The sequence below is a fragment of the Ambystoma mexicanum genome, chromosome 12, assembly GCF_040938575.1.
Source record: "Ambystoma mexicanum isolate Mex_15411 chromosome 12, UKY_AmexF1_1, whole genome shotgun sequence".
Taxonomy (NCBI): Eukaryota; Metazoa; Chordata; class Amphibia; order Caudata; family Ambystomatidae; genus Ambystoma; species Ambystoma mexicanum.
Genome location: NC_090936.1, coordinates 1,076,829,046 through 1,076,855,940, shown reverse-complemented (window position 1 = coordinate 1,076,855,940; position 26,895 = coordinate 1,076,829,046). Strand labels below are relative to the sequence as shown.

The 26,895-nt window shown below is 45.4% G+C and overlaps 1 protein-coding gene across 4 annotated transcripts in view; it reads right to left on the bottom strand.

The window, feature by feature from the left end:
* Window positions 1-26,895, bottom strand: part of PLXNA4 (plexin A4) — a 1,277,179-nt gene that overhangs the window by 148,995 nt on the left and 1,101,289 nt on the right. For all 4 annotated transcript variants that reach the window (XM_069629627.1, XM_069629628.1, XM_069629629.1 and 1 more), the window contains one exon: window positions 12,195-12,341. In XM_069629627.1, coding sequence (XP_069485728.1) covers window positions 12,195-12,341 — 147 coding nt within the window. The remainder of the gene's footprint in view (window positions 1-12,194; window positions 12,342-26,895) is intronic.

The following is a 26,895-nucleotide window of genomic DNA, read 5'->3' as shown; positions in this document are numbered from 1 at the left end:
GGACTACCAAATAGTGTGATCCTTCCGGCTTTTCAGAAGGATCGACAAACACGCAAATGATCTTCATTGTCATTCGTTATATGGGATTGTGGAAATCCAGAACTTTTATTGGACTGGATTTGACCTTCTGTGGGTTAGCAACCCCTGCCCTATGTGTGTCCTCATTACCTGTGAATAGATAAGGTCACACAGGGAAGGCACACTTCGGAAACCCCAGTCTCGAGACACACATTTATCACCCTGCTCTTTTTTCAAAGCCTCCCAAAATGGAGTTCTGTAAACAAGATATATTTCTCTTTTTTGTTCAAGGAAAGTGCTTTGCTTTTCATGTGAATCATGAAAGCCTGTCTCGATAAATCTGTTGAGATCCACGTCAGAATTCATCTGGCAGCTCTTGAGATGCACGAAAGCTGATTAACATCAAACAACACAGCCAATGGGAGATTGTTTAAGTCGATATATTAATAAAGCGTCCCCCCCCTCTCTCTCTCTCTCTCCCCATCTCTCTCTCCCTCTCTGTCCCTTTCTCTCTCTCCCTCTCTCTTTTTCTCGTTCTCTTTCTCTCTATATCTATCTATCTCTACCGCTCTCTCTCATGCTTACTCTCTCTATCCTTCTCTCATGCTCTCTCTCGCGTTCTCTCTCTCCTTCTAATGCTCTCTCTCCCTCCCTGGCTCCCCTCTCTCTCTCTCTCTCTCTTTCTCATGTCTTCTCTCTCTCTCATGCTTTCTCCCTCTCCCGCTCTCTCATGCTCTATCTCTCATCTCTCTGGTGTCTTTCTAGCTCTCACTCGTTTTTTCTGACTCTTTCTCTCTCTCGCTTTCTATACTTATATATACACATATATATTTATTCAATGATGGAACTTTGGCTAAAGGAATGTTATGCTTGCAGCGCAAAGGACCAAAAACCCACAGATATTTTATGCTTCCTAAAAGAACCCCAGCTCAGCCGCGGCCACCATAAAACAACTATGGCTTGACCAGCGCTATGCACTTCTGCTCATGATGTCTCAAGATCTGCTCTTCCACATGCGAAATTGACCTTGAAAATATTCGCAGATTATTTGTGCTTTGAATTGTGTTGGCCTTCAAATAGAATGACAACTGCGCATAGCAGATATGGCTCCTTCATAGCTCTGTTTGTTCCTATGGGAAGGTCCATGTCCTTTCTGATGGTTTATGTGTGTCGCCATGTGCATTGAAAGGTGGTAGCCATGTTATGCCCAGGTACTGCTTAAGTCACCCACCATGGCCTCTGACCACGCCCTGAACTCTTGCAAGCTAAATACAGTGGCCATTGGGCAGAGCCGCTGGACATCCACAATAGCCAAAGAAGGGGTAAGACTATCGTTGGATAAAAGGGGAATAATATGGCAGTTTTGTTCATTTCTTTTACAATGTTAAACTCTTCTGATGTCTCATCGTCCCCTCTAAGGAGAAAGGGGCTTCTAGAGGACTGTAATATGCCAATGTTCACTGTTTTTGTAGTGGAGGGTCTACTGGACCATGCAAACCTATGCAAACGAAAATGGCGGCTGCTAAGAACATTTTACAGGGACACAAACCAATGATATTGACCGTTTTTGAAGTAGCGAATCTCCTTGCTCTTTATTAAACTTCCCAGGACTGAACTGGCCAATCACGGCCTGTGAAATGACTCTGTGGGCAGCAAATAGGATCTGCAAGCCAATTTATCCGTAAGAGGATGTTGTCCTTTTTTGAGTGATTACAAAACAAATTGCTGGGTGGGTTTTCACCAGACCAGCAAAGGGTCGTGGGTGAGACCAGATGCACACTTGCTCTCCAGGTTGGGTGCGAGTCCGCCCAAAGGGTTATATTGTCGGGTAAAACAAAATTAGCCAATGAGAACTGACATTACAAATGCAATGTTTTGTGAATTCACCTATACCTTGAGCCTCCTGATATAATTTGGAGAATTTTAACTGTATGGCTGGCTGTATACTTGTGGAAAGTTTGGTGAAGATTCTTTGTGTAACAAGCAACTAACTATATAAGCATAAGGTGCCCCTCTTACGGTGGAGTCAACCTAACCCTAACTGTAGAGTCACTAATGCAAACTCTGTTATATAAACAGGGGATGTTTTTTAGATGATGGTTGTGATCAACAGAGTGAGGATCCCAGTGGAATACAACTGGGCTTGGAGTTCAAAGAGTGGAAGAGGTAGCAACAAACATACCAGGTGAGGGGGGTCATGCATCAGATCAAACCATGTTGCAAAGCACTGCCCTGTTCACAATCAAGCGTGTCGCCCCTGAGCTACACTCTCAGCCAATGTTATCATTTTGATGGCCAAGTATTGGCAATGCTTGAATTGTCAGTCATACATGTAGGTGTGTCTCTTTTAAGCCATGGGCTAATGGTAATCTGGTGGAAACACAACTTGATTGATTGACCTTGATTGATTGACCTTAGTAAAGGTGTCTCTTCATTGTCCTCCCCCTGAGATCACAGTACCCTGGATATTGAGCGCTCTCACTATTTGAGATTTTAAGTACTGGAGCACTTAGTGGAGGCCCCATGGAAGTGGAGGCCCCATGGCCGGGATTTCATTTGGACCCTTGGGTGCTGATCAATATGTATCTGACATGTGGGGCTTTCAACCAAAGAATGTTTTTGTTGCAACTGCTTTGAGTGGCAGCTCATCGCTAAATGTGAAAATATGGTGGGCTATGAAGGCATGGTTGACACACTTCAGGCAAGGCCATAGGCTATGCACCAAGCATCATGTGCAATGGGCCACTTGGAGAGGCCTGCGGCATGGGTTAAGCTTCAAGTCTTGCGATGACAGAGATTAAGGCATCAGTACAACCTTCTTCCACACCCCCACCCCAGTACCGCAAGGGCGAGAGACGTTACAAATGGAGACACACTTACCACCACATGAACCTAGGGCTGGTTGACAATATGAGTTAAAACTGAACTCAATTGATTAATATGTTTAGCTAAAGGGAACGTACCTGCAATCTGCAATAATGAATTAGTCAGAGTGTGCAACACAGGTAAGGACTAGACGTAGTTTGTAGAGTGCACAAATAGTGTGCGGTATAAATAGAGCAACACAGACTAAAAGGACAGGAGGTTCCTGTGTACCAAGAGAGGGACTCACTTCATTGATAGGGCAGTTGGATTATTGATAGATAAGATGCTAAATACACAGGCAAGGAAAACCTTGTATGGCAGACAAATAAGACGAATAGACGCGGCTATAGGTTGCCAATATGGAAACAGGAAGACAGAAGGGCAGCCATTTTCCGAACGCAGAGGCTGCATCAGGTCTCAGAAGTATCAAGGCCTCAAAAACCAAGATGCTGGGCTTACAAAAATATATGTATTCGAGAAACATGTGCATGGCACAGACCGTAGCTCACAGACAGAGTCAAGGTCAGGAATTAGGAAGGGAGCAAGAGATGAATGCAACGCAGGCGCAAGATAACAGTTCCCAGGACGAGAAGCGGTAGACTAACAAGTTAATTCATTTTAATAAGAGCACAAACAACCATTGGTGTCCCGATGCATGAGATCAGTAGGTCAAAAGACTGTACAGAAAGTAACCGACAAGTGTCCCAAGTTGTCACAAAGAACACTACATGCACGTTAGAATTAGCTAAAACCTTACTAAATAGAAAGAAAACCACTCTCAACCCAACACAATATCCAGATATGGAAAACACTGGCTATTCATTATAAGCCAAACGCACACAAGAAACCAGCAGAACACCCTCAGTACACAAGTAGACAGCACACAGCACACAATGCCAAGTACAAAGGAAAAAGAAGGCCTCATCGCTTCAGGATGACTAGGAGTATTCTTCGATTAGAAATATGGCAGAGTACGGAATTCACTTCCCCCACTTAAGTCTCTCTCATATCTTGATGTCCCATCAAATGTGTCCAAGGTTGGTAAGATAGATGCCAACCAAAAGAAAGTCCCCTTGCAACACTACGTCTATGATGGATAATGCGAACCGATTAGCTGTCCCTGTAATTATGTATTAGAAATAGTATCTATAGTGGGGTGAGTCCAGACGGTGCCATCAGATAGGCATACACCAACAGAGTAATTAACCCTTATGTATCCTATTTGTAGTTTGAAATATTAACCAACCCAACTTCCCCATAGGTTTTGTAAACTGATAAAGTAATGTGACATAATTGCTGGTGCAGGTATGGTACAAAATTCCCTTGTAATCATTGGAAATGTTAAGATGTATGAGCACAAAATGCGTATATGCTGGCTCAGCTAGAATGAATTGTCTGAAAAAAGCTGGGTTTTGGCATGCATCTGAGTCCTCCATCATTGAGTAATATTCAGACTAATTGTGTGATCTTGGGCACACCTTTACAGTCTGGTCTTGTTGAGGTGCTTGGAAATAACTGAAAGACATGCCCTGGATATAATGTCAATTGTGCATGGCAGCTGGGCATGCCCAGAGGGCACTGTGGGTAGGACAGCTTTCATCATTAAAATAAAATACTGAAAATGTTCTTAAGTACATCTATACTCAATGTTCTGTATTAAACACCACAGATATTCACACTGGAAAATACATTAGCTGAATGGGTAGTATTGTTTCAACAAAAACTGAAAAAGCACAGAAAATAATTGATTATCGCCCCCAACATAATCATAATGCAGCCACCACTGTTAAAACAGCACACGGTCATCATAGGGGAAATACAACTACCCAGAGTTCCCCCAGGTCATGAGCAAGAAAAACAGCTGAAGAAAATCAGCAGTACTCCAAAATGATAATGTTGAGATTACCTATGTTTAACAAGCCAATACAAAAGAAAGCCCAAGTTGACTATATATATTATTTTAAAGAAGCTATTTTCTGTATCAAGTGCATATGACCTCAGAAGCAGTACAAGATGTTGGTAGTGTCAGTTGTTTTGGGAAACATAATTGATGAATTTATGTGTTTTTATGTTATGTTCTGGAACCTTAATATCTCTTCAATTTGTATTTGGGTAGATGAATATGTCCATCCATCCATCCATCCATCCATCCATCCATCCATCCATCCATCCATCCATCCATCCATCCATCCATCCATCCATCCATCCATCCATCCATCCATCCATCCATCCATCCATCCATCCATCCATCCATCCATCCATCCATCCATCCATTTATTTATGTATGTATTTATTTGTTTATTTATTGGGTGCAACTATGACCCAAAGGTACTTGGCGCTATCAACACAGAGTCCACAGAGCAGTAAGAACGGAAGACCATAAACTAGAAAAGATATGTTTTTGAAGCTTTCCGAAAAGGCAAGTGTTCAGTGATGGCCCGTAAAGTCACGGGAATGGAATTCCACAATACCGGGGCCACCACTGAGAAAGCACGTCCTCTGATAGTATCTCTTCAAAAACAAGGAACCCACAAAAGAAAAAGGTTAGCGGAATGCAGATTCCGGGAGGGTGTGTGTTTAATAAGCTTCTCGCAAAGGTACAAAGCACCATTGCAGTAATAAGCCCGATGGATCAGACACTAGGTCTTAAATTTAATTCTGGCTGGAACAGGCAGCCAGTGTAAGGTCCAGAGTTATGGGGGAGACATGAGCACATTTGGGCAGGCCAGACATCAGGTGGGCAGCCGAACTTTGTACCACCTGCAGTCGCTGAATAAGAAACTTAGGCTGGGCGCATAATGTGGCCTTACAGTAGTCAAGAGTCCCTGATATGGACATCGAGACAACCCAACACCACAATTCAGAAGGAATATATGGCAACATTTTTCTAAGCATCCAAAGCTTAGCATGGCCCGTGCTACATCTTGCTTTAATCTGAGGAGAAGCTGAAAGGGAAGACACCATTTTAACTCTGGGGCTTTTAACTTCATGACCAGGGATAGGTAATGGCTGCAGGGAGGACGGCCAGAAGTCGATAGGGCCCGGGCAGCTGGAGAATGGCTAGAACCTTAACTTCAGTTTTCACTGCATTAACTTTCAGTCAGCGTTCATCCAGCTGGCAATATCGCCCAGGCATTTCTTAAGCCGAGAAGCAGTCGCCCAAACTTCACGGTCAATTCTAAGAATAAGTTGGGTGTCGTCCGCATAGGCATAAAAACGACACCTATGCGGGTGGATCAACATAGCCAAAGGGAGGAAATAAATATGAAACAACGGAGGAGAAATAGCTGACCCTTGGGGGACTCTGCATGTCATAGAAGAAGGAGCAGAAAAAAGGGGGAAGAGATAGTACCTGTGTCCAATCAGTCACCTATCCCAATCTCCTCCAGGCGCTGACACAAAAAAAGAGTGTTAAATTGTGTCGAACGATGCAGAGAGATCTGATAAAATCAGCAGCCCCACCTTGCCCTGGTCAACAATAAAGTCAAATCGCCAATCAGGGACAATAGCTGTGTGAAAACCTGACTGAAAAGCATCAAGAATGGATGCCTCGCCGAGAACCTTTCTGAGTTGGAGTTTGACAATCACCTCTAATGCTTTCACCAGAAAAACAAACAAAGATATGGGACAAAAATGACCCAAGATGGTAGTTCCAAACCAGGGTCCAAAGCTGGCTTCGTCATTAGTGGGGATACAATCTCCCGATTCAAGCCTGTGGGAACACAGCCCAAGCTTAATAAGTGATTAAGGGCAGAGGTGAGGAGCAAGGGTACAAGCTCAGCACCTAAAGCCTTAAACATTTTCAGATGGATCTGGTCAAGAGGAGAAGAGGACTTAAGCTGACAGATGATTTTACTGACCTGATCCTGTGAAGCAGGAACACAAGACAGAAAAGACACCTTACTATCACTAATGACCACTGTAGCAAAGGATGAAGAGAACCTTCTATAACAGAGGCAAGAAGGTCCTCCCGAGTCTTGACTATCTCATCAGAGAAAGAAGCTGAAAGCGAGTCACACATCTCCTGCGAAGACGAACTGTGGAACCAGCCACTTTAGGGGAAGAGGAAGCCCGGACAATAGCAACACAGGCCGAGAATTCCATCAATCTATCTATCTATCTATCTATCTATCTATCTATCTATCTATCTATCTATCTATCTATCTATCTATCTATCTATCTATCTATCTATCTATCTATCTATCTATCTATCTATCTATCTATCATATCCATCCATTCATCTATCCATCTATCTACCCATTCAGATATCCAGCCATCCATCCATCCATCCATCCATCAATGTATCTATCTATCTATCTATCTATCTATCTATCTATCTATCTATCTATCTATCTATCTATCTATCTATCTATCTATCTATCTATCTATCTATCTATCTATCTATCTATCTATCTATCTATCTATCTAATATAACCATCCATTCATCTATCTACCCATTCAGCCAGCCAGCCAGCCAGACAGCCAGCCAGCCAGCCATCCATCCATCCATCCATCCATCCATCCATCCATCCATACATCCATCCATACATCCATGTATCCATTCATCCATCCATCTATCAATCCATGTATCTATCTATCTATCTATCTATCTATCTATCTATCTATCTATCTATCTATCTATCTATCTATCTATCTATCTATCTATCTATCTATCTATCTATCTATCTATCTATCTATCTATCTATCTATCTAATATATCCATCCATTCACCTATCCATCTATCTACCCATTCAGCTATCCAGCCATCCATCAATCAATCAATGTATCCATTCATCCATCCATCTATCAATCCATGTATCAATCCCTCCATCGATCCATCTACAGATAGTACTCTTTCTGCTTGACTTCCCTTGCTTGTCGTTTGGTGTCTTTCTCACGTTTTCCTCTCTTGCTCTCTCTCTCTCTCGTTCTCCTACTACCTTTCCATAACTCTGTCATTCTTTCTGTCAGAGTATCCATCCTTGTCTACCTGTATGCTTTTTTTGTTTAACCCTTTGTTTGTAAAAGATCTCTATAAGTGAGCGGCAATCGTTTCTCTGAGAGCCTTCACATTGTCTGAAGCCCACCCCACCCCTGCTCCATTCTCTGCTTCCAGGGGTGCACAGCCCCCTCCACCCTACCTAGAATTGTCTTGATATCGAGCCAGGACATAAACCTAAAGTCTCAAGAAAGTCCTCAAGTACCCCCTCCACCACAGCCATCACCCCTATGCAGGGCCAGTCACCCCCCAATCTATTGGGGCAATGCATCACGTGCCGTGGACCAAGAAAGATAATGCATTACGTGGACCATCAAGTGTGTGGAGTGTTAACCCCTTCCCTGCTCCCCCTACCCATCCAAGCTCCTACGCTACCCCTGCACCCTACCGACCACCCCAGGGGTGGGTTCCCTTTGTACAGCACTCTGTTGCTTGCCAGCTATTCTGTACTTTATAAATCCCAGAGGTACAGTCCTACCCTGGAGCAGGATGTCTAGCTAAGAGACACTTCATGCCTACCTTGGCCTTTGTTACGTCACGATCTAGTGTGGCGCTGACTTGGACTGACCCTCGAATGCCAAGACAAGAGGATGAGGCGGCTTCTTTCACTGAGGGGTGGCAGGAGTCCTAAAGAGGTCGAACAGGCAACTGATGCTACACTCGGTCTCCTCAAAACCCAAACAGAAGGCGTCAAGCAAGGGAACATCCTGGAATTCGAGTTGCTAGTGACTCATGGCCTCATAATCAGAACTGTTTTATTGTTTTCCCTCAATGGGTGCTCCATTTCTTTCTCGTTGTAGGCTTCTTTTTCTTGGGTGCTGCATTTAAACTTATTGTGTATTTCTAGCATAATAATATGGGAACGGAGCTATGGGGCGGTGGGTATTATTAATAAGACCGTAATGTATTTGCGCAGCAGTTCATGCCAGATTTTGTCATTGTTCCTTGCGGGCACTGTATAGGTGTGATTATTGCCCAAACTAACAGTTCTCGGATTTTCAACCTCACCTCGGAAGGGTGGTGAGTTGAGACGGCCCTGCTGGGATTCGAACCAGTGACTACAGATTGCATATAGACATCAATGCACGAACTCAACCCGTGAGATTCCTTGCCACCATATTGGCTGTGTAGGAGGTTGAATCACATTGAAATGTGATTTAAAAAAGCATGGATTTGAAGAATTAAAGAACAGCACTAGTCCCAAGCCTGCGGGTGCACCTCAAGTTGAAGGGACGTAGTGAGGACGAGGGATGTAGTGGCTATCCCCTCTTCAGTTGCTTCAGAAAAACTCAAATGTAGAACCCAGTATTTGACGCTGAGGGTAGCATAAGCTTATGCAATGTGCCAGTGAGTTTGAAATCATTTCCCATTTTTCCTTATCTGGGAGTCAATGAGTCGTCCTGGACCATGAGACCTAACCCAGGTGTCGAGACCGCCACATGCACTTAACCAGCATCCCCCCAGAGATGGTTCGAGGGTGAGCACATTCAAGGCAACCTTTTGGGGATAGAGCATCACCAACCAACCCTCACTCGCAACATGCAGATAAGGGATAACTGGTGTTTTCTGGGGGTCGCTCCTCTTTTCATCAGTGCATTTTATTTTGGAAAACTCTCTTACTGTGCAAATTCAACTGGAAGACGTCCCCCCCCCAGACCACATCAAGAAGAGTCTACACATAGGCAGAATGGCGTATGCCCTACGTACATCCACGCTGCTCCTATAAAGCAGCGGCCATATCCAAGCGTACACCATGGTAAATGAATCGCATTTTTAACCCCTTCAATGCCTGTTGCAAGAAATATTCGCCGAAAAACAGAAAGGAGCAAAAAACCTCTAAAGACCAAAATGAAATACCAGCTTGATGCTGTGTTACTATCTACCCCGCCCACCTCCCGGGGCCATCACACAATCGTGCTCTGATTAATTCTAGTACCGCCTTCGAAGAACTAGAAAATGATTGTTATCACGAGCTGTTCTACTTTCCCTTGTTCCGATCAGCAGTCCAACCGGTCCATTGCTAATTAACAATAAGCCCTGAGCTTTGGGGGCATGGGGGCATTACCACTGCAGGTAATGCCCGAGGGCCCATATAGACAGGCCAGAGCGAAATGAGGCCCTTAACGCTGGCTCTGGGCATTTTCTAAAGGGGCAATGCCCCTCCACCAGCGAGGGGCTCATTGCTATTAGCATCCTGGCCCGTTAGACCGGGGCACTAATATTGTTTTTTTTTGTTGTTGTTGTGAAACAGCTTCGGTGTTTCGCAACTGAAAAAAAGAAGGGAAAATAAAAGATGGCTGCCATGGAACGGGGTGAAGGGCCTATCTATATATACCCTTTATCCTTTCCATGGCAGCCATTCAAAAATAAAAATAGAAAGTAGACAAAGAAGATGGCCACCATGGAATGACGAGAATTGACTAAATGTAGTCCCTTCTCCATTTCCAGGACGTCCAGGATGCCGCTATGACCGTGCAACAAAAGCTTTATGGCACTGCTAATGACCCGGCAAGGGCCAATCAGATCGATTGTTGCAAAGTGATTGCCTCAGGGCCGAGTACTAATAGCTGCATATGCAGCTAGACCTGCACTCAGGCTCCCACAAGCACATACTCTCTCCCTCAAACCCTGTTGTGTTCCCCCAATTCTTTCTCAGTTTTTCTACTTTTATTTTTCAAACTCTGCCTTCCCTCTCACATGTCCCTTTTTAATTTCCTTCAAAGACAAATGGGTGGTTACCGCTATTGAGGGCACAATACATCACATTTCATGCAAGTCCTGGTGGAGTAAAATCACTAACAGTGATGGTGATGGCCTAGTACAAAAGCTCATAACATAACATAACAACATGACATAGCGTAGCATATAACTCTGAGGGTGACGCTGTGGAGGAGCGCAGAAACCATGCAGCCATCAGGGACTAAGGTGAGCAGAGAGCTTCATCCGGAGGGTGTGACACCTCACCGCTCTGCGCCTACCAGGCACAGATTTCTCCTCACCGCAACGCGCCTACCAGGCACAGATTCCTCCTCACCGCACCGCGCCTACCAGGCACAGATTTCTCCTCACCGCACCGCACCTACCAGGCACAGATTCCTCCTCACCGCACCGCGCCTACCAGGCACAGATTTCTCCTCACCGCAACGCGCCTACCAGGCACAGATTCCTTCTCACCGCACCGCGCCTACCAGGCGCAGATTCCTCCTCACCGCACCGCGCCTACCAGGCACAGATTTCTCCTCACCGCACGGCGACTACCAGGCACAGATACCTCCTCACCGCACTGCCCCCACCAGGCACAGATTCCTCCTCACCGCACCGCGCCTACCAGGCACCGATTCCTCCTCACCGGACTGCGCCCACCAGGCACAGATTCCAGAAGCAGAGAGAGTAGGTGGAGCACCACTGCTTGGGTGACACTAGTATAACATGTCAGGCCTAAGTGCACCAGTGTGCTTAGTCTTTCTTTCTGCACATCGAAAGTGTGAAGTCACTACGCCGCATTTCATTTTCGCAGGATTCTCGGAAGCGTGCTGGTTGGACCTATATATGGCAGCTGAGCCGTGGCCATCCTGGGTTCCCTCAGGAGGGAGAGGAGTTTGCATGAGAAACATTTTGAAATTTGTGTAGCTTGCATTGTTTTCCGATTTCTTAAATAAAGAAAATTCCGATTTCCTGTTGAGAATAGTTTCTTATATTTACTCTTTTGTTTGAACCCCTCCCCCCCTTTTAAACCAAAAATCTGTATGTATTGGCCACAAAAGGAGAAAAGAGTATTTGTTTAGTCACTCGTGTTCCCCCAAAATGGGTACGAATTTTCTGGAACTGTATTTAATTGCTTAGTCACCCTGTGTTCCCCCAAAATGGGTACGAATTTTCTGGAACTGTATTTAATTGCTTAGTCACCCTGTGTTCCCCCAAAATGGGTACGAATTTTCTGGAACTGTACTTAATTAATTATTTATTTGTCATTGTTTGGGCTACTTGCATAGAGTGGATGTGACCCCAAAGGGAAGCTGAGGGCTTTAGCGGAATGTATCCAGAGCTGAGCAGGTTATCGGTGCATGTGCCAGCATTTACAGAGAGCAAGCGGGTGCAATGGGGAGAGGGGGCATACATGGAATCGGGGCATAATCCAGGGTGGTGATTAGGTGGATAGAGGCAAGGGGTTCACTTTGTCAGGTTTTGACCATTTTCCCGTGGCCATAATTCGGCTGTAAGGGGCAGTAGAGGTGCTCCCCTCCCGATGCCACCCATTCTGGGCAGAGAGAGGGCCAGTACACACGCTTTGCCTTCCCTGTCCCGTACTCACCAGCGTCTTGTAGTCGATCTGTTGCCGTATGAGCTTGTCCTCGCTCAGCGAGTAGCGGGCCTCCCCGGTGATCGAGTCAATTGGACCTTTTTCCATCTGCTGCTTGATGGCGCAGAACAGGGAGAAGAGAGGCTCTCCTGCACACTCCTGCGTAAAAGGGCAGAGAGGACACATGTCACAAGCAGAGCACTCACACTGGTGGCAGGTGCATGCAAAAACAAGAAACAAAGACATTGAAAACGCATTCCCGCCCAAATATCATTCATGGAAGTCTCCTTCAGAAATTGTGGAGTAGCTCAGAGAATTGCACACTTTTTTGATCCTATCAGATTGATCGCCACAACACACACACAAGAGGTCAGGTCAAGGGCATACATTATACTCCATTGGATCTTTAATTTGAATCTTGCTGCATGTTGAAAGTTCTGCCTCTCCACTCTTCTATAATCATTTCTGAGAGTATTATCCAGTATTGGGAAGAACACTCTGCTTGAGGCTTCACAAATGATGTATACACTGATGACATGGCTGCCCTTATGCAAAGAATAATTAAAGCTCTTTGCGGTGGTCCCCAACCTAGTCCTGGCTCTCCGCGCTGTTTCATCATGCAGCTTGGAAACCTTCAGGGCTTTTAATAGGATCCCACCAAGATCCACTCCTGCGAGATGGCCACCAGTGCCAGCTGCCCCGACTTCTATGACTCTCTGAGGCCTCTCCATCCTGAACCACCTTGCCCTTGGCTCATTGTAATCTTTGCAGACTCCTTGCTAACTTTGCCTGTTTTCATTAAGCACCTCCTAGTATTTTTAATAATTTCTCAGCATCAAATCTATATATATATATATATATATATATATATATATATATATATATATATATATATATATATATATATGTTTGCGACAGCTGCATAAAAGGCATAGCATCCGATCAATCCTTATGCAACGCAGCTAACAAAGAGAGCATATGCGGGAATTTGTTTCCTATGGCACACCCTCTTTCAAAACAGAGCTCTTCTCTGTACAATTTTAAGACCAAACTTAATCAAACTTTCCTGCTTCAAATCCCTTAGTGTAATCAATATCCGAGGATATATATAGACGGATTTATGTAAGTGGTTATTTATAATGTGCTTAACACCCAGAGTTCTCTAAGCACAGACCTGGGGATCGAACCTGTGGTGTTCAGTGTTGTTTTGGTGCCAAGACTAGCACGTTGCCCCTGAGTTATCCTCCAAAGACAATGTCTGGTTACAATGTTTTTACCCGTCATATTGTTGATGAGCTTCAGAATTCTATTGTTCCATGGTTGTTTTATGTATTTTATATAGCGCCATGAAAGTGTTTCTCCAGTTTACACTGCGGACTGAATAAATGGTTTTTACTACTAATACTACTCATGTGAGTAATAAAGGCACGCTCTTTCTCATTTTTGGCCCCTTCTCTGTGGAACGCTCACCCGGAGTTGCTACGGTAGACTACCGACCTTGCTCGGTTTCACAGGGGTTGGATAACGCATCTGTTTTAATGGCCTCCTTTTGGCGGCCTATCGGTTTCCTTGCTCTCAGCGCCTTGATGCCTTTGGGCCTTTGTTTCATGCTTTATAAGTACCTCATACATACATACATATATGAATGACCCAATGACTGATCCTCTGTGCGGCTCAGTGGGCAGCGCCCTCTCTCACAGAACAGTTACACTCGTGTTGCTTGTTAGACCCCACCCCAGAGATTGTGTCATTGACGGTGCTTACAGTAGCTTGCCTATTATTTTTCATTGTTTAACAGAGTAACAACCATTGCTGAAACCCAAATAGAGTGCATTCAACTATCCTTCTTGAAGTAACCCTCAGCCAAATGATGAGAGACTATTTGTGTTGCCTGGCATGGCTCCCACTGATGAACTAATGCTTTTGTGGACCTGTGATCTGGTGACTTCACGGTAACCCACTCATTTTTCTTTCACACTGTACTTGAGAGCAGCATTTTCGAATGCCACTCTTATTCTTTACTGAAAAGACCATTTCATCAACACATATCAGCATTATATACATTCCAAAAAGTCCCTGAGCTGAAGGCGACAGAGTTGTGTGTTGTGCAATCTACTGCTTCTCCACTACATGTCGGTTTATAGTGATACATTCGAATGACATTATGTCGAAAGTCATTATGTCGAAAAAAAAAATTAGCAAAAAAAAATATTTCGAATGTCTATTTTTAATTGCTTTTTGTTCGAAATGGGGGGGTTCCCCTCAACCCCCCTTATTTTATTTATTTTTTGTTTTTCCCCTTTTTTTAACTCGCGGAACCCAAAAAACAAGTAAATAAAAAATAAAACATTTGCATTTTTTTTGTTGACATTATGTCTTTTGACTTTTTCAGTGCCTACCCTCCATGTCTGCTCATCTTCCACAGGAGTAATCATGAATGAACGCACATGCTCTGTCCACAAGGATGGGGGGGGCATCTTGTGCTAAAATCAGGTCATACTCCCTTAGTTAGGTCTTCGCCAGAACGTCGATGGACATGAGGTTTGAGCATTCACCTGGACAGCGAGCAGCCGCAGGAGCTGTGGGTTTGATCCTCCCCACCAATGAACTCATAGTATAATGATTTCTTCCTTACTATAAATTATAATAATGATTTGTGCAATTTAAACAACCATTTACTTAGAAATGTGCACAATACAATCATTGTTTTAGTTCAGCCATGTATTGAGATATAAATCAATCACTCCTTTGCAGTGAAACGGTGCTTTAAATGCTATTGTTAAACCTTACAACAGGTGCATTGAGTTGGATTGGCTGGACGCCTGTAGTCTAGGGGAACAGGTAAAACCCATGCATTCACCCAATGAGGTTCTTCCTATGCCACTCATGCCATACTACTTAACATACATGCTTCCAGTTATTTTTATCTGCCAAATTGCCTCAAACGATCAATATGCCCACAGATGACCAATGGTCTTTTCATCTTATTTTGGGCCAAATCCCAAATCCCTGTGTCCAGGTGCAGTTCAAGTCCAGCCCCTTTGGCTGACCCCTTTTAGCAGTACTCTGTAATGGATCATCTATTTGATAGTTTCTGTTTTATGTTGTACTTGGACAATCGGTTTAAAAGACAATATTTCAATCATACTTTGTATTTTCATTTTATGGAATTTCAGGTAACAACAGATTGCATTAAAAAAAAGTAGAAGACTTTTGGAGAGGTTCCCACCCAGCTTACAAATTAATTTGATTCCTTCTTCAAAGTCCCTGACTATTCCTTTGCAGTCCAAATGCGCTGGTTATTGAAGCGTGTTCAAGAGTACATAACCTAAGTACCTAAGTACCTAAGTACTGCAGGGAACATGACTATCTGCTGGGCGTCACCGTAGAGATGGCATTTGTGCATAAGCCGCTAAACCTTGTGCACGGGCGGTGCGGTTCCCAACTAGCACCAAACAGTGGGCATAGTTTAGAGGTACACTTTGTTTTCATTTTGCATTTTGATGATGTGGACAGCGGCAATAAATGTGTGTGAATCAGCTCACTGAGATGCAGGGTCTTGCATCATGGCAAAGAGCATCTTGCATGCCGGCTGATATTGCAAATACTGATGGCACACATAATGCATACTTCCATTTATTCGCCTACAGTGGGAGACTGTTGAGCCAGAAATTGAAAGTATTCTGACCAATTAAAACAGTTCCCCAAATTCCCTAATGCCACCCCAATTTGCTTATTCCGACAGTGGTGTTACCTGACATAATAGATCAAATTATGTTTCCACACATTTCTTAAATGAACACCTCAGTATTTATAGTCTTAACATTCTGTCATGCAGCATCATGGCAGGCCAACACTCTAAGAGCCCAATTCATGGAAAAGTGTGCATAGATCCCGCAAAGCCTGCGTGCCGAGAACGAACCGCGTGCCACCCGTCGTGCATAAGAAAATCTGCGTGCCATGTGTATTCTTGGAATTGTCCATGCAAAGTAACCCCATGCGCAAGTCGCATGCGGAACGCCCACGACACGTCCATACACAGAGCCATTCCAGGCATGGAAACAGACCTTTGCGCACTCCTTGCATGCATAGCAATGCACCCTGGAAAAACAGTCTGCAAATCCCCACAACCAGGCCAGCACCTGGGCGAGGTTGTGTGAGGTCCCCCGCAACGATTTACAGCACCCCTTCAACATGATTTTCATATATCATAAAATTCATAATTTCCCGGTACACATGCGTGCGAACCCCTGTAAATGGTTCTTGCACACGACTACACTGCTTATGAGCACCCCCAAGTGCGATCGGAACCCTGACTGTGTGCACATGCCCCTAAATCTGACACCCGATCTTACCTCCGCCTGGGGATTCCTATGTGCAAATATTTGTACGCCTGCCTTCAGGTGGTGGATAGTTTGAGTACATTGCGTGGCCATTTCTCTGGTGAGAGGTTGCGTGGTCAAATCCATGAGTATGTATGGTTCCAAGCAATAGTGGGCGTGCGATGGACTGCCTGCAGGCTGTTCCTCGTAACGCCCGCATTTTCCCTTGTTCTTCCACATTTTGCGTGTTCCTCCCCCAACTCCGTTCTATGCGCAGGCCATGCCCACGCTCTACGAGGTATCTCGCACAAGACACTCGGCCACTCGCATAGACGTGCTGAGCCTGCACAAAGTCCCTGCAAAGTACAATTCCATGAATCGACAAACTGAGTTGCGTGCACGGTTTGGCGTACAATGTCCCAAATTACTGCGCAATTAATTCCATGAATCAGGTCCTAAGGCTCTACCAATGGTGCTGGGTTACGGCAAGACTCAGCGAAAGTCAGACAGAATGATGCCACCACAATCACACTGCGCATTTGTGGTGAGCCGGGAGTGCAACCCACATTCTCATCATTTACTCTTCGAGTCGCAGCCAATGAAAGTGACACGCTTCTTGAGATATGTGGTGCGCACAACTTTTGTTAAACTGTTCTTTGTCCAAACTGCTATTGGAAATTCATTTCAGAATCATGATTTTAATTAACTCTTAATGTCAAGGTTACATTTTACTGTTGCAGTTCCCTCCCGGTTACGGGCTTCATTGTGACTGCAGACAGCTGCTGTTGTGGTTTCATAAGCCATTGTTGAAGCTGCCGATTGCTCAACCACGGATATTAAGTCTTAAATCTGCGTCTTGTTCGGGGAGCGTGAAGCCCCAACAGGCCTGGGACGTAGTGTGTAGGGGGCACATTTATATGCTCTTCTCTCCAAACCCACATACACAAACATCAACACATTGACACAAATGCACACATGCATGCGTAGCTCACACACATGCACAATCACCAACACACTTTAACACACACCTACACAAATACACATGTACACACATCTGTATACACACTTGAAAACACTTCCACACACATGTTAATTAAGTGTGAGTTTCTAGGAAAGAGTGCAGAAATGAAGAGTATGACATTTATCATATATCCCTACAAGTCGCTGTCCCTAAAAACTCACACCTTTTTAACATGTGTAATCGATCATCCCTTGAGACATTGCATGTCATGCAGCATAATCTAAAAAGGCCTTTATGGAACACCTCTGCCACTTTGGCAGCCTCGATGCTCATAATAGTCTGGGGCAAAGGTCACAGTGGGATACAATGTCCAGTGTTTCAAACTGTTTTTCAGGGTCATACAGAGCATATCAGGAATGACGTTGAGAGAGCACACACGTGGACTGTGCCATCCTACTTTTTTGGGGACGCCGAACCCTCCCCCCCTCCGCAGTCAGCTGCGGGTATCAGGCGGCAAGACAGTTCGACGAGCGAAGCTGGATGAACAGCTGCAGGCTGGCCTACACAGCGGCTTGGGGACAGGAATCATTGTCTCAGTGCTGATCGGCAGTTCTAAAGTACTGGTTGAGACGTCTCGGATGTCTTCAAGTGACAGTGGTTTGACCACGATCAGCGTTGCCGTCGGTTGCAGATTTAGGAACTCGACTGGCTCTAAAATGTCCTTTTAGGCGGACGTTGGTAGATGCTCATCGAGGCACTTCTCCCAGCTTCTTCAATAGGCTTGTGTCATCCTTTAAGGCGGACAGCCCACAACTGTTGATTGAGTTGCAGGTAGCAGCCTTGTCCTTCGTTGTAGCCTAGCAGGGCATGCAGTGTGCTGTCTGGGTACCGGTTCTGGTGAGGGTGGGGTGTCCTCTGAGTTCTGTATCTCCCTCTGTTCCCTGGGAGATGTTTAGGGGAGGGATCCTGATCCCTCTTTCGATGTCCTGGCCTTCCTTCACTGGTGGAAGATGTAAGGCAGACTGTACCTTCAGCCAGTGTCCAAGGTTGAGTTCTTCTTACTGACTTCTTGTGAAGTCTTCAGGTGAGCTGCGTGAATAAGGGCTCAAGCTCTCTTTTAAAGCCAAGTTAGCCACAGTGGTTGGTGTAGGCTAGGCCTACCTTAATGAACCAATACTGGGGGTATCAGGTAATAATGTCCCCATACATAATGTTCCATAATGTCACCGGGAAAAGCCATTGGCAACATTATACATGGCGACATTAGGTATGGGGACGGGTTGCGGGGATGTCCCCTGCTCCCTTTGTAAAACAATAGTAATAATTCAAGGGTTGCGGGGGTATGCCCCCAATGTTCAATGTAATAAAGTCTCTGTAAAAACTGTGACTTTTTTGTCAGGAGAGATTTTTGCAGGGACATTATTACATGGAACCTCCTGGGGTCCCTCCCATCAATCTCCTGCATGCATGGCGTCATAACCAGAGTGCTTTGCAACAGGAATCGTAAAGGGGTGAACACAGGAACAAAATGTCCCCCAGAACTATAATGGTGGAAACCATCTCTCAACAGAAAGTTCTGGCCACACCCCCTTGTGACACTAAGTCCCACCCATCTTCCTGTCTGTTTTTTTCAAAGAGTCTCTCTGGTTAATGGGTGTCTGTATGTGGTCCCTGTCAAAGCGGCAGGTCCCCCTTGAAACTGTGGCGAGAGCAGACTCTCTGGATCCTGCAAACCACATTCTCTTACCTTATGAATGGGGTCCCATTAGCGGGATGGCTTACTGAAAACAGCAGCCCCAAACATGGCAGCTCACTGTCATTGACACTGAGGGCGGGAGCTGGCTTGGGGTTGACATAGTTACATATGAAAGGTTGTTGGGTTTCCTCTCTCCTTTGTTAACCTCTGCAGCCAGGCCTCATGTGGGCTTGTTTGAAGTGCCATCTATTGGTATGTTAATTGCTACCACCATCTGCAGGACCTAACACATGAGCAAAGTGGATCCATTGAGCCTTTGTTAATCAGGCTGTCCATGGCAGGGGGAGGTTTGGTCTTCCCCCTTCCTGGAGATGACATAGTGCACTCTGGCTGTCAGATTCCAACTGAATATGATAGGGTGGACTGTCTCTGTAGGTTGTGTCCACCTAGAGTACACAGGTCTATGCGTTTGTCATGCAGTGAGCATAGGAAAACGTGTGTGGATTAGGCCCACACATGTTCGTGAGGTTTGTCTACCATCATTCCAAATTCCAAAAAGCCAAGGTGAGCGCACGCCCACCTTAGAGATGGTTGAATAAGTCACAATATATTAATGAGCCAGCCCACTTTCTTTTTTCAGGACTTGTTCTTTGGAGCACCCCATCCATCAGCCGAACACCCATCATCCAGCTCCTTCTCCAGCTGCACCCCAACCTGCTCTCTGAATATTCTTCACCACATCATACGCTACATTGGCCATTCCTAACTTTATTCCTCAGGGGCGAGAGATGCACCGAATAATTTGCCAATTAATGATGAGATAAGTGAATATGACCACAGTGAAAATGTGGAGCGTTTATGTCCACCTTGGATCCTGCGTCTGCAAGCATGTTTATCGGTATGTTTTAGCATTATTTTTGTTGTCTAATAATCGACACTGAAATTGAGAAGCACATCAGCCCAGCCTCTCTGGTACAAGACGAAAATCTTGGTGCCAGGATCTCTTTTCTCAGGAAAAATAGGAAAGCTATCATGGAATACCCACTTTGAACTCTAGTGATAGCGTGAACAGACGAATACGGGAAGGTTTACATCATGTAGCGCTTCTTGCAGGATTCCACCAACCCGCTTCTAGTGCTGTAATAACAGGCGCCCTTATTACAAAATGTAATGACACTCAGTTAACTGACGACTTAGCTGGTCCTTCTACGATTCAAACTAGCAAAAGCTAGGCGATCCATATCTGAGGTGAGTGCTTAACTCATGAGCTATCTACTTGTCGATGCGTTCACAAATAAAGCCTGTCCTCAGGCATGAGAAATGGCTGTGTGGTACTCGTGGTGCTTGTTTGCCCTCTCTAGTGCCAGTCCCCAGGATCAGTCGTTTATGCTAATTTAATGCTTCTACTGGCGGGTGTTATGCAGTGCTGGTGTCCCATGCTAGGTCACGCCCCTCATAATTATAAGCAAAAGCACTAAAGGCAAGCTGTCCACGTGCCAAGATAATGTTACTGCAAGCATTAGGAAACTACTAAAAGTGGCTATCATAGGATGTCATAACAGCGTTTATTCCAGACCTGATCACTGAAAGGCAACACAAAACGCTTCAAGCAGAGACACGGCCACCTGCAGAAAACGCAGCCTATCTATTGGCGCTGACAAGGTACCAGAGTGAGGATCAGAGTGCCACACTATGTTAACTTCCTGCCTGCTATGTTGCCTGGCAACCTCCACCCAGTGTGTAGCTTTGAGCCACTTTGCAAAATGATGCGAGATATGCCTGGTGCTTTGAAGAATGTGCGACGTGATGTGACGGCCCCTGTCACTGCATCCATGTTGAGCATCCTGTCAATGCACGCAGAGTGCTCAGGGACAAAAGAGAACTCCTCCAGCCACTGGAATGAGGCAGAGGGGAGCAGAGGCAGTAAGAAAGCAAAGGTAAAGCTGAGGAATATGTAGGTTCCATGCGTCAAGAGGAGACAGGGACATGGCCTAGAAGAGCCCATGAGCCCCTGGATCCCTATCTCTTGCAACACCAACAAGTGAAGGATGGGACAGCTTTGAATTAATCATAACCACTGGCAATTGCTCAGTGCAATTGTTTTTCAGCGTGCAATGCTATTACAGAAGAAGACAGACATGCAAACGAGGTATGATCCTACCCCTGAAGGAGCAGTCCAGTGCAGACTGCTATTCTATATCCCTTCTGCAGGACACCCACCACAAGCCCTTCAGACTTGGTTCTACCATCAGTAGGGTTTTCTTTTGAGTTTCCCTGTAAAGGACAACACATTTCATGTGCTCTAACTTGATGCCCTTAACAACGGATGCCGCATCTATATAGAAGTTTGAGGGTTTGACAGCCGACCAGGAACTCTGCACAGTCCATAGGGCAGTGGAAGAACTGGGCACATGCTTCGTGAGACCCAACTAGAATGCCCCTTTCAGTGCCAATTGCCTGTCAGAGCAATGCCCACACTTCTTAGTAGTCCCCAGTCCTCCATTGCTATAGACTGCATGAGCTCCGCTCTGGGGCTTATGTGATGACCTGACTGCTGGTCACACCCGCCTGTATTGGCATCTTGTGTAAAGGAATGCCATCATGAATTAGGAATCATTCTTTTCAGCTTTTCTGTTCATTTGCACCACGCCTAGCTGCTTGATGCTGGCTCATTTTCCTTGGAACACTGACCCAGGGCACTGCACCAAACAGGTCCCAGGAAGCAGATCAGAAGGATCAAGGCTGTAATGGATACATGTTACATATGAATCGACTTCCTGAACTGAGCACTGGGATACTGATACAGACCCTTCCAAAGACAAGAACCTGCCATGGGGAAGACACAGGAATGACAATCACACCAATCAGGGCGGATAAACAGCTGGATTTCAGAAACAGGTAATGGAATCCAAGCTCGCGGTAGGCCGTGTTGAGGTGGCATAGCCATGCATATGGGGAGTGAAATGATCGTTTATTTACTCAATCACTAACAAGAGATTGATTTAAGAAGTATTGCTTAGGTCACTTGATGACAGCATTCACCACATAGGGGCCTCATCACGAGTCTGGCGGTAACCCTTAAATGCGGCGGTAGTGCTATTACCGCCACATTTAAGGGTCTGCCAGATCATGGCCTTGGCGGATTTCCCCCCAGCTGTTAGCTGGGGGGAAATCCGGTGCAAATTTGCCGATTTTCGGCGCTATTACCTCCGGCGGATCCCTGGGTCCATGCTTAGAAACCTCTGGGTATTAAGCGTGTTATAAATCTCATATCAAGTAACACTGTGTTCAAACCTCTGTCGCAATCGACACAATTGTGTGTGGTGTACAAGAGGAGCGGGTAGAGCTCAGCGGAGCAGTCTGCACCCCTCTTGCATTGTCCTCCTGACTGATGTTGGAAAATTAAATGGATCATCAGCCACCAATCACAAACAACACAAGAATAAAACACAGCCAATCAGCATCCATCCACTGATTTGCACGTCTCCTTTCTTTGTCCTAGGTCACCTGCAGTCGATTAAAATGTCACCACATCGATGAATCCTATGACGGCATCTTAGAGTCTGGCTCTGCTTAACTGTATCTTTAAGTAAAAGTACAAACCGCCAGGCCCCACCCTACCTGCGATGGGGTGCTCTGATCCCCACTGTTCCCTCTCTAGGTTGCTTGTAGATCCATTGTTGACAAATTGCTCCTGTTACATCTCCACTCCCCTGTTTCTCTGCTTCACTAACCATGTATTTATTTATTTATTTATTTATTGTATTTGTAAAGCACACTACAGCCCAAAGGCATCGAGGGGCTGCAACCATGTTCTTGCCCCTATGATTGCAAAGCACGCCATTGCTTCCCGAAGCTAGCAGCATATTCAATTAATACCCTGATATAATAATAATAATAATAATAATAATAATAATAATAATAATAATGTTATAATTAGAATATTAATCAGAATACTAATCATACATTGCACAATGCAAAGAAAAAGCAGGCCGTAGGCAGCATTTCTGGGTGTGAGAATTATTACTGCAACATTTGTATTGTTGTTATCAGGAAATGTGCCCTCTTTCTTCTTTGCCATAATCCTCTCCTTCAGTCTGTCCTTCCCTCATCCCTTCCTTTGCCAATCTTAATGTTTAACTAGAATAGTCGCAGGTCTCCTTGCGTTGCTCCCAGGGACAGAGAGCGACTGCTCCGGAGGATCCAGGCCAAGCTGGCCGCGCGCCTGTGATGTGCACATCAGCAATGGGGGGGTGCATTTTAAGGGGCGAAGGCGCAATCTCGAGGAACTGTCTCCTCCCGGGCCTTTGCTACACCTGCCTGCCACTTAATTAGCTTATCTGGAAGGAGCAGATTGCGGCTATTCCGCACCCAGGTGCCGTTATCTGGCCTGCGGTTGCGCCAAGGCAGGAAGGCGAGCAACCGTCTGGAAAAAAAGGTCATTATTACAGGAGCCGGGCCGCTTCCACCCTCGCCGCCATTGGCTGAATCAGATGGCGGTAGCGAGTGCCGTAACCTCAAAGAGACCTTGACAAGTTTGGGGGTGTCTCCTAGGGTGCTGCCTGGCAGGTTCTTAAACGGAAAGGGGGCTTGAGGGCAATTACATGGATCGGGTTGTGAGTGGGAGAAACGTCTGGCTACAGCTGTGCTGGGGGGCGGGGGGCGAGGCTGGAGACACAAACCCTCCCCCCACACCGCGTCCATGCACTTTGGGGGTACCATCCTATCTTAACAAACAGGCGCTCTGGGATCATCGACGTGTCCTTGACAACTATTTCCGTGTGTTTTAATCTACTGTACGCGGGGTTATCACGCACCAGGCTGACACGCTTCATCACACTGACGTGCTCTAAAAGACGACTAGCATCTTGCACTGTTGCCTGCAGCTGGAAAGGGGCCATTCGTGCACGAAGGCAGGTCTGCACACACACGCAGATGCACACACATGCACATGGTGACACATGCAGGGAAACACCAACTAGCCTATGCACAGACACACACGTGCAAACACGCATAGGGAAAACCCCATATAGCCATGCATAGGCACACATAGGCGCAAAAACAAACTTAAAAAGCACGAACAGACATGAAAACACACACACACACACACACACACACACACACACAACCCACACACTCGTAGAGAGAAACTTCCAATTGTCTACGCGCTGACACACAAAGTAGCAAACATAAACATGCTAAGACACAAACAGACGCACAGAGAGGCAGATACGCATGTGTCTATGTGTAGATGCACACATGAGCAAAGACAAACATACAAAGACATACACACACACATATAGACAACCATTTGCCTGTGCACAGACACAAAGAGGGGCAAATATAAACAGGCAAAGACACACACAGGCAGACCCACGCACACAAGTAGACGCAAACAAATCAACAAACCAGGCAAATGATCACAAAAGCACATGCACGTGCATGTGTGGTCTTCATTCCAAGCGTGTATGCCAATATGTACTGGGTTTCATAAAGCGCATGTGTAGATATGAAGCAGCGGAGCGCAATGTGTATAGGCGCGTTATAAATGCCATATCATATCAATGACCTGGGATATGGCATCGGGAATATGATGATAGGCGTATGATGTCAACACATTGTAAGGTCATGGAGAGGGGAGATACAGAAGGGTACCGGCAGAGGATACAGGACAGGGAGGGAAAAGAGAGTCCTGTCGGGGTCTCAACATTGTCCACAAGTAGAACTGCACGTGCAGAAGGTGGAAGGGCCAGTGTTGTGTAAGGGGGAATGCAAGTAGGCCTTTATTGTGAACACTAGTGCTGTATTCCAGTGATGTCACTGACCGCATACAGAACATCCTTTTTATTGCAATCTGCCATGAACAAGGTGTGGGAATTTTATTGACCAGGGTGCTCAATGTAATTGTAATTGTAATTGTTTATTTGTAAAGTGCTTATACACAAGTGAAGTGCTTCAAAGCGCTTCAAGGTGGGAAGGGAACAAGGGATTACAGTCATCATTCTTAGGCCTTGAAGATTTCAATCATCTGAAGAGACATACACAACTGGACTATATCAACAAATTGTACAAGTAGCTGTAGTCTGCTGGACAGAATCCAACATATAAAGAACTGGCCTTTTGTATAGTGCAGAACACAAACTGAATTGCTGCTTGTTATTTACATAACATGGTGTATTATTATTATTATTATTATTATTATTATTATTATTATTATTATTATTATTATTATTAATGATAGGGGTCACGTAAGTACCACCCTAGTAGGCAGTATGTAGGCCATAGTGTTGTAGGTCTGAGCAACCAATGAAAGGACAAGTCAGTAAAGGATAATAAACCAATACGAAAAACAAAACCTGAATCCACCCAGAACACACACTGAAGCCACCCAGAACAAACACTGAAGCCACCCAGAGCACACACGGAAGCCACCCAGAAAACACACTGTAGCCACCCAGAACAAACACTGAAGCCACCCAGAACACACACTGTAGCCAACCAGAACAAACACCGATGCCACCCAGAACACACACTGAAGCCACCCAGAACAAACACTGATACCACCCAGAACACACACTGAAGCCACCCAGAACAAACACTGAAGCCACCCAGAACAAACACTGAAGCCACCCAGAGCACACACGGAAGCCACCCAGAAAACACACTGTAGCCACCCAGAACAAACACTGAAGCCACCCAGAACACACACTGTAGCCAACCAGAACAAACACCGATGCCACCCAGAACACACACTGAAGCCACCCAGAACAAACACTGATACCACCCAGAACACACACTGAAGCCACCCAGAACAAACACTGAAGCCACCCAGAAAAAAAACTGAAGCCACACAGAACACACACTGAAGCCACCCAGGACAAACACTGAAGCCACCCAGAGCACACACGGAAGCCACCCAGAACAAACACTGAAGCCACCCAGAACAAAACCTGAAGCCACACAGAACACACACGGAAGCCACCCAGAACAAACACTGAAGCCACCCAGAACACACACTGGAGCCACTCAGAACAAACACTGAAGCCACTCAGAACACACACTGAAGCCACCCAGAACATACACTGAAGCCACCCAGAAAACGGACTGAAGCCACCCAGAACAAACACTGAAGCCACCCAGAACACACACTGAAGACACCCAGAACACACACTGAAACCACCCAGAACAAACACTGAAGCCACCCAGAACACACACTGAAGCCTCTCAGAACAAACACTGAAGCCAACCAGAACACACACAGAAGCCACCCAGAACAAACACTGAACACACTGAAGCCACCCAGAACACACACTGAAGCCACACAGAACAAACACTGAAGCCACCCAGAACACACACTGAAGCCACCCAGAACAAACACTGAAGCCACCCAGAACACACACTGAAGCCCAGAACAAACACTGAAGCCACCCAGAACACACACTGAAGCCACCCAGAACAAACACTGAAGCCACCCAGAACACACACTGAAGCCACCCAGAACAAACACTGAACACACTGAAGCCACCCACAACACACACTGAAGCCACCCAGAACAAACACTGAAGTCACCCAGAAGAACCACTAGGATGATATATGGAAACATACTTATTTTAAAATATATGAAATCTATTTTATAGAAATAAAAAAAAAATCTTTCAGTGCCCTAAAAGGTTCAGAAGTTTGATTAATCAAGTTGTGTTCAACTCGTTTTGCCCACGTATACAAGTGCATTAA